The 14697-nt window shown below is 35.3% G+C and overlaps 1 protein-coding gene across 1 annotated transcript in view; it reads left to right on the top strand.

The window, feature by feature from the left end:
• LOC138064121 (exosome RNA helicase MTR4) overlaps positions 1–14697 on the top strand; it is a 51015-nt gene that overhangs the window by 9847 nt on the left and 26471 nt on the right. The window contains exons 10-15 of the mRNA XM_068925246.1: positions 621–723; positions 890–1021; positions 2248–2327; positions 3855–3965; positions 5390–5491; positions 6905–7030. Coding sequence (XP_068781347.1) covers positions 621–723; positions 890–1021; positions 2248–2327; positions 3855–3965; positions 5390–5491; positions 6905–7030 — 654 coding nt within the window. The remainder of the gene's footprint in view (positions 1–620; positions 724–889; positions 1022–2247; positions 2328–3854; positions 3966–5389; positions 5492–6904; positions 7031–14697) is intronic.

Raw genomic sequence — 14697 nt, 5'->3', positions numbered from 1 at the left:
TCTGATGTCAGGTAGTCAGATGGGTAGTATTTGCTGAGATGTCTTGAGTGCCCCCATCCTTGCCTTCTTTTTCTAGACTGTGTGCTGCTTTCTGTAAGTCTGCAGTGTAGCTGATGTTTCTTGTACTGTTTCTCGCATGAATTTAAAAAAAAAAAAAAAAGGCAGTCCCATTTGTATGCGACTTTGGTTAAAGGGGCAAAATAGTTTTGTCACTAGGTGATTCAGAATTACTGATTTGTTTAAAATTCGTCATTCACCTGCACGACAGTAGCTAGTGTGACTGACGGTAATGCACTTGAGAACAGGTCTTCATTGGACAGCATGGTTTAATGTAGATATGAAATTTTGGTAAAAGTTAGTTTCGGTACTGTATCATTCTGTGTGTGTAGCATAGTTACTGGTGTAGCGCGAAGAACACTGAGTGAGTAGAGATAGCAAATCTAGTTCTGAGCTGTGCCAATGACCTGGTAAAGTTGCTTGCTAGCTTGTGCGTTGGTTTGTCCTTCTACCTGTAAATATAGGGTAATGATACTGGGTGTATAAAGTGCTAAGTGTGTGGTTTTCAGTGGGCTATATAAGAAGAAGGGTAATTGCTTACAAAGGTTGTGTTTTATACCTAGGGAGATTTCAGAGAAGATAACTTTAATACAGCAATGCAAGTACTTAGAGACGCAGGAGACTTAGCAAAAGGGGACCAGAAAGGCAGGAAAGGAGGAACAAAAGGTGAGTTTGAATCCCGTTCTTAAGTAACTTACATAATACAACTGTCCTTAAAAAAAATAAATAAATAAATAAATGCATGTCAGTTGCACTTGTATCTCAATTATTCTGCAGTTCTTTAAGGCATTTTTTGCTAAAATAACTTGAAATTAATATAATCTCTTTGCAGGTCCTTCAAATGTTTTTAAGATTGTGAAGATGATTATGGAAAGGAATTTCCAACCTGTAATTATTTTCAGCTTCAGCAAAAAAGATTGCGAAGCCTATGCACTTCAGATGACAAAGTTAGATTTCAATACAGGTACAGATAAGTAAAATGTAGTTTTGATCCTAATTGTAGTTTGAGGTGAAACATTATTCTGTTTAGATATTTCTATTTCATTTTAAACTTTTTGTGTAGAAATAGTTTGTAAGTCGAAGTACGTATCACTTTTTCATTTACTGTTTTAATACCTCGGGCTATTCGCAGTAGGAAACTGTTGGAACACCAAGGATGCTTGGTCATCACAACATTGATCTACTTCTTTATTTTAAACTTCAGTTCTTTCTCCAAAATCCTATTGATGGTACTAATAGCACAAAAATTTCTAGAAAATGTTATCTAGAATGGGAGAAGAGTGATAATAACCAATGTGTTTTTCAAAATTTTCACTGTTACGTGCAGTAGAAATCTGAATATTCTCTCAAAGTCTTAAAAGACCTGTAGAACAAACCATGCAGACTGTTCTTTCTCAGCCATCCAACCTACTTTTCTTCCCTTCCTTCCTCCCCCTTCTCCCCAAAGAAGAACCCAAACAATAAACAAATAAGATTTGTTTGATTTTGGGTTAAGACCAAGCTTGGAAAGTAAGCTTGAGTTAATGGCTTCTTGGAAATGTTGGGAGTAATAACAAAAATAAGGCATCTGTTGTAAGTAAACAGTTCACAAACATGAAATGGTATGTTGAGGGCAGATTTACTTCCTTACTCCAATCATAGCAACTGCTTCAGTGTTGAAAAATAACGCAGTCATTTTCTGTCAGAGTATGTAAAGGTTTGCATAAGTGTAGAGATGCATGCTTCTACCCTTTTTTTTCAGTCATGCCTTTGAATAAATTATTAATGTTTGTACTACTTAAATACAAAGTATGTAAACTTTAACAGGCAAGAGGAGGAACCTGTGTCCATGCAGACAGGGGCTAGTAGGTGGAAGAGAAACACTTGGAGGTTTATGAAATAGACAGAAACTGCATCAAGCTCAGGAAATCCCCTGAGCTTGCAAATAGCTGAAGTCTGGCTTATTCTTCCAAGCTTGTTCTGTTCTTGCTCTTCCCTAAGCATCTATTTCTGGTTACTGTTAGTAACCAGAGTTGAGTTCCATATTCAGGTCTTGCTCATCTGACTCAGTGTGGATGGTTTTGTATAGACTTCACGATCTTCCATTGCTATTTTTTATTGTAAAATTTTTTAAATGTTAGAATGCAGTGATGCTTTGCATAGAGTATTAGCCTCTTAGATTCTGTAATAAATTTCAATATGTCTTTTTAGATGAAGAAAAAAAGATGGTTGAAGAAGTGTTCAATAATGCAATTGATTGTCTGTCAGATGAAGACAAAAAGCTTCCTCAGGTGAGGGGAGATTGAATAGGGGTAACTGCTGCTCTCCTGTCTTCTGAACTCTTGAGACTGTGTTCTTTTGAACTGGGTACAAAATAAAGTGTGAACTGGATATTCTTACAGGTCTCCCTGCATTTAGTATCTCTTGCGTTTCTCCTTGCCGTTGTGAAATAAGCACTCGCTGACTAGCATTTCTTCCAGTTGTGATTCCAATAAATGGTGCAATGCCATAATTAACCATAGAGTTGCTGTCCTCTGTTTTAGCTTTTCGTAACTATGTTTTTAGCTGAATGTGAGGACATGTGAAGAAGTTTGTCTGGATTAAAACTATGAAAATAGTTCAAAGGAGGGTGCAGTAGGCACTTTATCAGTCCTTGCCAGCTGAACCTTTCACAAGGTTGAATTGATGCATCTGGATTCATAACTTCTGTAAGGGTGTCACCTATGAAACCTTCTGTAAGGGTGTCACGCTGCTTAGACACCCTACTATATCTCTTCAGTAGAAAAATACAAGCTTCTAAAAGGACAGAATATTACAGGATTCAGTTTTTCTGTAACAAATACTAAAACTATGGTTGATTCCCCCTCCCCCCCTTCCCCCTGTTTTCCATCTTTTATTCGTGTCATCTTAGTGTATTGATTCTTATGATTCAGTGAGTGTGGCAATTTCTTCTGGAAAAAGCTACCCGTGTAATTTTTGGCTATGTCTATTCACTTCAGGTTCAAAATAGTTTATTTTTGTTTGTGAATTTAAGAGCTGAATATAAAAGATGTTATGTGCTGTTACGATGTTTTCATATACGATGAAATACGATGATGATGTTTTCAAATACGATGTTTTCAGCCTAGCTTATAGCAGTGACTTTATGGCCGAGCAAACTTGTTTGGTCTCTGTGGGCAATGATAGCTGAAAAGGGCATTCTCAGAATTAGGTTTGGGATGGTAATGAAAAGTTGATGTTTAGATTATTAATGATAACCTTTGTTTTCAAAGCAGAAATAAGCAGACAAAGCTAAGTTTATGTAGAACTTTGTTTAAAGAATAATGTTTTTGCAATTTAAGAGATGATTTCAGTCATTTACAGCCTGAATTTCTCTGTGCAGCTCTGATAGGAGCTGACTTCACTGTGTTACAGTATATATCAGTAAACGAAATCACTGCAGCTAAAATTTAAACAATATCTTGCACGTAGGAGGATCACTATTTCCAAAGATGATTTTATAGCAGAGAGATTTTTAAAAATAAATATAGACAAATACTGATTGCATATGTAAATTAGGGCGTAGCTTCACAGTTGGCCTAATCTAATCTTAAGACTACTCTGCCACGGAAAAGATTGGTTGTTGGCTTTATCTTTCATCCCATTCCTAGTTGTAATTGTAAAATAATATTGAACAGGTATTTATTTCATTGTATCTCACATCAGAAAATGGCAAATTATGTGAACCCTAGGAGCAATGTTGAGGTTTTCCATGCAGGTTTTATTTTTCAATTGAGTATATTAAAACTTATTTACCAGCCTTAATATCCTTCTTCCAGGTAGAGCATGTACTTCCTCTTCTGAAACGAGGAATTGGAATCCATCATGGTGGTCTGCTTCCTATCTTAAAAGAAACCATAGAGATTCTTTTCTCTGAGGGGCTCATAAAGGTATGTTTCATGTCTATTTAGGTTTTTCTCTGCTACGAATACACAGTCAGTAATCCTAACAAACCAAGAAGTATACCTCACCTCAGAACGTACATCCGTGTGTTACTCAGTAGAGATCTACTTCTTAAATGAAAAAGGGGAAAAGACTCATTGCACATGCCAAACTGAAAAATGCTTTGTGTTTTATGTGTGCTTGTATGCAGGAGCATAAGGCTTAGAACTTACCAAAACCTTTTCTAACATTCTGTATACTGGTAAGCAAGCCAGTGTTTTAAAGAACCACATACATATGAAGGGGAGGACTTTGTTCTGCGGATCTAAGTGTTGGATTCTACAAACTCATACAGTAGCTCGGGAAGGTTGGAGCTCTTCCAGCAACAGAGATTAATTGATGTAGCTGTCTGCAGCTCCCTTCCCTTGATGTGCTATTATCCTTTAAAAAAATGTACATATTTTTTTAAATGCCTTCATCTTTACCTGGAAAAAAATCTTGAAGATCCCCCCTGACCCTGCTCTGTGTTAAAAGTTGGTAGTCTTTAATGCTTTGGCTTAGATATCTTGTAAGTGCTTCATAGATCTAGTTTAAAATGTTCTAAATTTTGCTATCAAGTATTTAAACTTGCAATAGTCTAAACTTAAAATTTTCTTCGATTTTTTTAGTATATATTTTGCTCCTTTAAAGACTGTAGATGTTTACCAATCTCTTTGGCAGTTATCTTAAGGGACAGCAGTTCAGAAAACCTAGCAGATACCCCCCCCACCCCCCCACCCCCCCAAAAAAACCCCACAACTTTCATCTATCTCTATTTTCTTCTTGCAAAGTTTGAACACAGAAATTAACTTCTATTATTTTTCATTAATATAATTTGCACCCCGTTTAACTTGTGCTCCTGCAAGACATCAGTTTTATATGGAAATATAAATACTTTAAAAATCCTAGTCTTTGTATATCTGATGTCATGTGGAGTATAGGTATATTAGTGCAATCTGTGGTAGTGAAAAACAAGTTCAAGGGCAGGAGTGTATCTTGAAATCCAGGAAGTGCTATTTTTCAGCTTCTCTGTATGTCTCTTCTAGTAATTCATATGAGAGGATGATCATAGGAGCTGGCAAAGGCTGCTGACTCACGAAGAGAACAAATAAGAATAATCCTGAATTTTTTTTTTGATAGCATTTTTAGCATTTAATGTATTTGTAGGATTTCTGTTTTGTTTTGGAGTCTTCCATGTGGTCCCATCTAACTAGTTTTCATGTTTTTCCTAGAGGAAATGAAGGAGGGAGGAGACAATGGTTTTGTTTGTGCTACTGAGGTGGCACATAAGAAGGAAAATCTGGAGAAGCTTTATCTAGCAGTCTCTGACTGTTTACATGTTTGGTGAAGAGCCATTATTTTTTGCTTGTTTAACATCCGTCTGTTTATTTAGGCCCTATTTGCAACAGAGACTTTTGCTATGGGAATTAATATGCCGGCCAGGACTGTGCTGTTTACGAGTGCCTGCAAGTTTGATGGGAAGGATTTTCGATGGGTATGTGAAAAAACAGATTCTGTAGATAAATGACTGAAGTGCACTATTTAAGCTCCTGTTAAGATTAAATTTATTGTTGATATATCCAGTGCAGTGTAGTAAAAATATTTATATTAGATACAGTAAAAGGACATCAAACACAGGTTAGAGCTGACTGATTAGCCTAAAAGACTTCTGCACCACTTGTCCAAAACTAGAAGAAGCTGGAGAACAATTGGACTGAGCATCACATTATGATGATCACGAAATTTAGGTTTTGACAGACCCAAGAAGAGAAATCATTTACTTCAGGAGAGTATTGATTTTTCTGTTATAGCAGAATATTTTGTGTAGCCCGGAGAAAGACAGAGACACGTATGTGGAGGGAGACACTGATCCTTAAATAGTTGGCTCTCAAATCATGTAAGAGTTTTAAAAAACTTAAAACTGGATCTGTGATTCACCTATAAATATTAATTAGGGTGTACAAATCGGGATACATCACAAAACACTTTATAAATAAGCTGATTCCTTTTTTAGAGATGGTAATATTCTGGCAAACAGGACAAGTAACTTGACATGTGCATGTTGAAATCAGCATCAGATCTCTTTAGTTTTTAACGGACCAGTTTGGTCTGTTAAGTTTCATGGTTCATTTGGTCTGATTACATCAAATGTGTGAGCATTAACTGTGTTTGAGGTAAGAGATATGTGGAGCTCCTGTTTTTAAAATGATTTTTCACAGTTTTTTTTGATTTGTGGAGATCTGACTTCAGGTGAGACTCAGGAAGTTGCTAAAAATGCAAGTACCGTAAGTCACAAATAAAAAAATTATTTTATATATGTGTCTTTATTTTGATATTGGAAACCTAGAGTAACATACAGAACCAGCTCTTGTCTGTGTCCCAGTTCTTTATCACCTTCTGAGTGACCATCATCTCTTTATTTCATGAACAGGCATAGAAGTACTGTTCTTATTGTTTATCAATATTTTGATGTTACATGAGAATGAAATGATACGTTATTTGAAGATGGTGAAGGTGCCTTATCAGTATGGTGAAGATGCATTATATTTTAGTGAACTCCACCATGTTAGCAGTCTTCCTTTGAAGTAGAATGCTTTTTTGTGTATATTAAAATGATGCAAGGTGTTACAGAAATCACTGCAGCTAGGTGTTGATAAATGTAGCTATGAGAGCATTGATTAATTTATCCTGCTGACACATTATTCTTAGTCATGAATTTGTAACTTAGTGATCAATTGTGATTAATAATGAATTTGATCTGTGAAAAGTTCTATAAAACCCTAGTGTAACATTTCAGTCATTTACTGTGTAATTTTAAGTAGCATTTTATATATTCTTGTTGTCTTTCTAACATTTATTAAATCCTTTTTTCTTCTTCTTCTTCTTCCTCTTCTTCCTTTTATCCTAGATATCATCAGGTGAATATATTCAAATGTCAGGTCGTGCAGGACGCCGAGGTATGGATGACAGAGGAATAGTGATTCTTATGGTGGATGAAAAAATGAGTCCAACAATTGGCAAGCAACTGTTGAAGGTAGGAGGGAAACTAGTGTTTTCTTGTTCTCCTCCGCACTAAGGTTATTCTTGTTTGCATATTATAAATAACACATAAAGTTATATATCTAGGAAAAGAACATATGTAGATCACACACGTGGGAAATAACAGCTCCTAAAGAGACTATGGTGTTTTGCTGAATTCTTGTTAAATCGAGAGTTTTTGGTGTGGAACAAAGTTCAAAAACTAATGTCATCCTTCTCTGTATAAAAAGAATTTCAGACAGGAGAGGTAAAGTTACATTCTCTTGTTTTCTAGTGATAACACAAATACTGCAGGATTGTGTTTGTTTCTTGCTAACCATGGTCAGTTCAAGGATATTGATGACCTAGAAATGGTTCAGTGAGCTGTCACAAGAATAATTAAAGGGTTGGTTCTGTGGTGAAATAAAACTTTTGTAATGGACTCTTCAGTGTAATAGACACACTGAACAAAGTCATGCAAAAAATTAGGTGCATGTTTTAATAGAGTATTTTTACCTACTGAAAATATTTACAAGGAGTAATTGTAGTGTATCAGTGGCTATTTTAGAATCAAGAGTGGAGGATTATTTGAGACATCATGCTTTCGTGGTTTTAAGGGCTGTTATAAGTCCAGACCCACAGAGGCTTGCATTATTCCTCTGTAAGATAACTAAGAAAAGCAAGACAATTGTCAGTAAGCTTAAATTAACTATGAAGAAATCCATAGCGTCTGTAGGAAACTTTTAGAGATTGGCAAATTGAAAAAGGTTGAAAACCACTCCTGTGGTTGAAGGGGGCATTAGATTGTAGGGTTGCCCCGAACTGTAAAGGAAGTTGTAACAGGTGATTACTATGTTTCTCTCTTGCCTTATAAACTGAATATGGAACATTGCACTCGTTCTCATTTTCATTTAAATTCCATGGCAAAAAACACTAATTGACGCACTGAATTGAAGCAATGTAATTGAAGCATATTCTTTTGTGTGTATTAACTATCCTAGGCAGCTTACATTGACTGTATAAGTGTGTAAAAATTAAACCTTAGGGGAATTATTCTGCATGCTATTCAGGAACTCGTATCCTTGGTGCAAATAGCAGGTCATTTTGTGTTCAAACTGAATTTATAATATTTTTAGACTTTGCATAAAATAACGTGGATCATCTTGAGTCAGCGTCAGGGTATGTTAATAGGAGAACATGTATTTGTAGGTCTTGTGCCAAAGAAACATCAGATGCCTATATTTCTCTATTTTGTTCCAACAGGAATAAGGGGAAGAATAAGCAGGTGGCTGCTGTTAGTTAGGCAGAGGTGGATACTTGATGTTATGTTTCTTGCTCTGTTAATGCCACTTATTAATACATCATAAGTATGTACAATAGATCCATGTTATAAACAGATCTTCTTTGCCTTTTTAAAGTCAGAATTCTCATGAGTGCTACATTATGGCTATAGCTAATCACAGCACAGTGAAATAAGAAACTTGAAAAATACTGGAACTCATTCATGCATGGCAGCATTAGGCTTTGAATTTATTTCTACTGCTTTTTTTGGATCTGTGTCTTCGCAGAGGGTGGAGGGGGCTTATGCCATACGTTCACATGCACACTCAAAGCATGTGTGCATCTCTGAGATATATGAAGACTAGATATCTTAACTGCATTTCTGTGAGTTTTTAAAATTATTTTTAAAAATAGTAAACTTAATTTTTATGGTTTACTTATATAAAGAAAGAATAAAGATTTATGCCTTGTACTTCCATAGATGAAAAACTAAATAGCAGGAGGTATAAAACCAGATAATAGAAAAAATTCTATATAAATAGTATTAATTTTGTATACTTATAATCTGTCCTTCTGTAAGGAATATCCTAATGAAGCTCATTTGTATAAACTGAAATAGTTTAGTGTAAGAAAATGGGTGTTTCAATTATTTATTGTGAGACTTTGTGAGATTACTCTAGAAACTTAACCATTCAGAAGGTGGGTTGTTTTTTAAGCTTGTAATTTCGGTAGTTAGGGAACTGTAGAGCTTGGTTGGAATGGAATTAAGACAAAACAAATGGAATAAATCCTTCACAGCTTTAGGATGCCGTCTGTATTTTTTCCTCTAGTTTTTAAGTAAATAATAAAGAATATTTCTTTTACTGAAACCATAAGCCCTTTGATCTTTTTTTTCATTCTGAATTATAAGGAAATGAAAGGGAAAAATAATGGGAACTTTTTTACTTGCTATATAATCTCTTGGTTATTTTGCACTAATCTAAGTAAGTTAATGAATTTCATTGAAATTAAGACTTCTTTGAAAGAGATTGGAAAAGGCTGTAACAAAGGTACTGATGCTTCTGTAACTATTCAACTAATGGATGAAAGGCACTAAACGTAATTTATATGCGACAAGCAGCGCAACTTACAAACTTACTTATTTTCATTTTTAAATACAAAATATTTAGAGGAAGTTTCACATGGAAACAGACCAAGAATGTATGCAAACTAACATCTCTGAATATTCACATTCTGTGCTCATTGATGAGTGTGTTTCAATTACGATTTACTTACTGGCCACTAGTGTGCAGTTTGTGGTAAAATCACGATCGTGTCTTGCGTTAGTATTTTGCTGCCACGTTAAACATTGTGGCTTTGCTCCAGTATAAGCTAAAGATTTATAGGGAAAATTCATAAAAATAAATTAAGAAACTATGTGGAGAATGATGTACTTTTGCAGTATTTCTTAATAGGACGCTTTATTGTAACTCTTCAAGTGCTTGTCTGATCCAAAGCATTTCCCGAACGCTAGATTAAAAGGTCGAACAAGTATTGTTATCAGCTGCCTGATACTGTGAGCAGTGAAGTGACGACTTTGTGTATGTTTCAGTACCAGTAGTATTACTGCGGCTGTGATGTTGCTATGACACTGTTCATTGTGACATTGTGTGCAGTACTCTTTTTCAAACTTAAATTCAAAGTTCAAATCTTAGATCAAGTTCTTATGGATATTTGTAAACATTTCTTAAACTCGGTAGTGCAAATTTGTCTTCGCCAGTGCTGTTAGGTTTTTTGTTTATCCCTAGCATCTGTTTGACCGCTGAATATTTAGTCAACTGATGACTTGCACAGATCTATAAAGCTAAATGCTTGCAATACTGCTGAATAGCTTTCTGAAGACCACAAACTATAGTTTTATATTTGCATAATAGTATGAAATACTTGACTTTTTAAATTAAAATGTTTAACTACATTGTATTAGTTTAGGTAGGAGGTGAATCATTTCTCCCTGACGCTAGATGGCCTTTGAATCCAGGAGCTGTGTAGCTGGAGTTTGGCCATGTTACAAGCACGTGTTCTTTCTGAGACAGTTGGGATACTAAGTAATGGTAATCTTTAATGGCTCTAAAAGTCAAAAATCTTAAGCTAATTACATTATGAAAATGAGTGATTGTATAATGAAAGGGAATGTGCTAATGTAAGTAGATTTCAGATACTTGTATTTGAGTGTATCGGTGTTTTGCATCCTTTCCAGAAAAGTTAGATGCACTGAAAAATTGAAAGTAAACATTTATTTAGCCAGATAAAATATACAGTATTATGCTTTCCATGTCATTTGTGTATGGAACATAAAGTGTCCCAATGCCAGGCTGTAGGAGGTATGCCACTAGCTACATCTGGCTCCTTGGCAGGGCCTTCGTTTATAGAATTGGCAGTACTGTGCTTATTTGGCCCGTATGCTGCTAGAAATCCGTCTGATCTTTTTGTATTTTATTTTGACTTTTAGATTGTTTTATTACGTTAGCCAGATGAGCAGTATGGAAGTTCAGACAGCTTAGTACGTTTCTCTCCAACTTCCTGCCTGTTTACACAGCTTTCTTGTATGACCTCTGTGCAATTCGTTGTTGGAAAGTTTTGGTTTTGAAAGAGCAAAAATCATTGTTTCACTGTAACTGCGGCAGCAGCGTTAGATTTTGTGTCTTAGTTGTCTGTTATGTGTGACATACAGCTCAATCCCTTTCAGATTCCCAGTTAGAAGGAAAATTCTATTTACTATAGAAAGCAGTATTTACATAAGAATGAATAGTTTTAGGCTAATCGAGAATAAACCTAATGCTGGAAGTGGTGGGAAGAGGATGAGAAGTTCCAACTGTGAGAGGAAGTTCCTGGAGTAGCAGCTCTCTGATAAAAATCAGAAATGCTAAATGAAAATACTTTTGCATAAGCCACAGTTAGAATAATAATAATATTTTGGCATGTTAACGTTTGGCACGCATTAAGCAGTTCATTTAATCTTTCACTGTGAGATTGCTTGTTCCTTCTTTTGGCTTGTCTGATATTGACTGGTCAGATAGGCCATGGGCCTGCTCCTGTAAATAGAGCAGGCCCATGCTCTATTTTAAAATATGTGTAAGTTCCTGAATGGGGTTGAGAAATAGCAAAACTTGAAAAATTAACTAGAGCAAAAGCATGGATTCTGTTGTTTGAGGATTTTTTTGATTTTGTTTGTTTTAACCCTTTTGTAGCTATTAAGATACTAGGTAAATTTAGGAAAGTCTAAAACTGTAATTAGTTACAGTTACTTTGTTACTTCTTTAAAATATCTCTATATATGCATTATTACTATACTCTTGAAATTCCTTTAGTGTAGTTTTTTTTTCAAATGGCTTCCATTAAGTAATAGAAAATCTTCCATGTGACGGAGATTTTTTTTCTCATGATGCGATTTATTTAATTGCATTGAATTTTCATTTTGCTCTCACAAATTGTACTAGATTTTTACTGTATGGCCAGGCAAGAAGCCCAGGATTAAAGTATCAACAGGGATCCTTTTTGCAACTGGAATGCACAGCACTGTCTGAAGTAAAGAGGCTGAGCTTGGTAGCGGTGCACGGCTGCCGCTGAAGGCACAAACAGGGACCTGGTGACAACAACCTCTGTCAAGTAAGCTCAAGGTACAGTCAGATACAGGGTAGAGCGCAGCTGCTTTTTAGCACACAGTTTGGCAAGAGATGGTCTCCTAATAGCTGAGTGTCTATGTAGAATGTTTTTTTTGGGCAAAATGTAGTGGCCTGTATTGAACTTTGGATAGAAATACATAGCTGACTACTTTGCTCTTATGAAAAAACTGTAGAGTCTTTAATGCTCTTGGTTATCCATCCAATTTAAAACTCCATCCAATTTAAAACAATTAAAATGCTTGCAGATTTTTCATTTGTTTTTTCACAAAGGCTTTAATGGTATTTCTGGAGAAACAGTGATATTTCAGTGCATCTGCCATTACTTGTGAGTCGTGAATAAGTTTTCCATTTAATCTAATTGTTTGGGATTAATTACAAGACAGCCCATTAAGCCTTCTAGTGATCCTGTTTGTCCACCAGCATTCAGCCCCTCTACAAACATCAGGTTAACGTTCCATCTTCATTATAGGATTGCACTTTGGTTTGACTTAAAGCTCATTCACAGGAAAATGAAAATAAATGCAGCAAGGTTTGAAAAATTTACCAGAGCCTAATTTGGGGGGAAAATAGACTTCAGCTGGAGGTTGGCATTAATGGCTTGTTGGAAAGTCCACTGCAAAATCTAAGGTAATACGTTTATTGTCACGAGTAGTTAGAGGATAGCATAATGTTCTGTCTAATGCAAGGTTGTGGAAAATCTCAGTGACCAAAAAAAAAAAAAAAAAAGAATTTTGGCCCTTTTATCAAAATCTAAATAAAATAAAAAGTACTTTAATGTATTTTTTAAAGTGCCAAGCTTTTTTTGTTCTTATAAAGCTTGCACTGGGGAAGTTTTCCAGGCTCCATTTCAGGAAAAAGCTTCCAAGCTTAATTTAAAATCTGCTTGAAATCTCCAGGATTTCAATGTGAAATCATGGAGATGATTCAAATGTTTAAAGGAAGACAAATATTCAAATACTATCCTGAATGGAGTCACAATTCTGCGGATAATTATGCAAGCCAGCAGATAGAAAAGAACAGCAAAAAGTTCTTCTTCCTGATCTTTGCAGCCAAAATGTGGGAAGACAGGGCACATAAAATGGTTAGTTGCTCTTGGACTTTATTTCGGTCTTTTCCAGAGCAATAGGACTAAGCTGACTGGTATTATTTATTAATTGTGGTTACTGCTTGTTAATGCCACAAGTTACTTGAAGTTTTATTAGGCCAGTCTGTGGGAGGCACTTTCCCACACCCCTCCCCAACAGATTTTTTGAAATTTGCTTTTACTTTGGTAAACTCAGCACTACAAAATATTAACAATTTTAATGCATTTTGACTGATTAAGATCAGGTTTGTTGTCGTCTTATTCTTAATACAAGAAAGGTAAATATGAGATGAAGACAAGACAAAGTTCTTTTTAAAAAAATATTTGTGTGTTTTTTCTAGAAATACGCAGTTTTTAAGGCCTGTGTTTCTTTTAAATTAAAAATGAAGTGTACTGCATATTTGCTGTAAATGTAAGTTTTCCACACCACTGACCTACTGGTAGTCTGTAATAGTGAATCTGAAGCCAATGTGTGTTGAAGAACTGAGCTAGCTTTTGACCGCAGATACAGATATCATTTGTTTTTTTTGTTTCAGCTTTCTTTGAGTTCATCCAATTTGGATGAAGCAAAATTACTCTCTGGGATATTCTGCAACGTTAACGTTACCAGGCCAGCTCAAATCCAAAAGAACTGTTGCACAGTATGGTGTTCAGCCCATGTTAAATGGTTCTCCCCCGCCAAGTCCATTTGTGTTCTGTGCAGAACAATTCATGTAGCAACACTGTGATCGAGATTTTTGGGAGAGTCTTAACAAATTGGGAACACACATACAGTGACACTGTTTTTATGTTTGAGTTGGCCTGTAGGTTCACGTACAAACTAATGGATGTGTTTCGGAGCGGAAAACATAGTGCAAACACCCAAGATAGCTCTGCAGAAGCTACATTACGTCTCCTTTACGTTATTTGTTTGTCTGGGTTTTTTATTTTTTATTTTTATTTTTTTTTTACTGTTTTGAGTTCTCTCAGCACCCATTGCTTGGAAAATGCAAATCTAACTTCAGTTTTATTTAATGGCTAAAAGCAAGGAAAGCAATGAACTTTCTGTGCATTTTTAAATTGAATTCTGGTTTCCATTGAACAGAGCATGACAAATTTTTGCTAATGACTTTTTACTCACAAAGATTTGTAATTTTCTTAACACAAATAAAAAGAAAATATAAATAAATGCATGTTACGCTATATAATTGCATAAAGGACTGTATAGGGTGCTCCTCTTTGGATGGGGCCCAAGGGGCCATTAATTACAATATTTGTGACTAACTTGAGTAGGAAATCAGTATTTCCTTACTCTCAGAAATCGATATTTCCTTACTCTCAGTAATCAGGATAGAGTAACCTTTCTTCAGGGAAAGAACATAGGATAAAAATAAAGACTTTGTGCTTGCTAATTTAAATCAGGATTAAGGTAAAGCCAGTCCAGGTACCGGAGGAGGATATTAATCCTAGACTACACCAGAATGGTGAACAGGTAGAACACACTGACTCCTTGGTCAGAATTAGAAATAGAATTAGAATTGTCAATATTTATTTTTTTCATTAATTTTAAGTGTAATATTTGTCATATAACGTATTGGTATTTTTAAATGTTTAGTTCAGAGTTTAAACATGACTTGATTAAATCAGGATACCTTGCTACAAGCATGTAGGGGTTTT

The sequence above is a fragment of the Struthio camelus genome, chromosome W (assembly GCF_040807025.1).
Source record: "Struthio camelus isolate bStrCam1 chromosome W, bStrCam1.hap1, whole genome shotgun sequence".
Lineage (NCBI taxonomy): Eukaryota > Metazoa > Chordata > Aves > Struthioniformes > Struthionidae > Struthio > Struthio camelus.
Note: the sequence above shows the minus strand (reverse complement) of the source record. Positions and strands in the feature narration are given on the sequence as shown.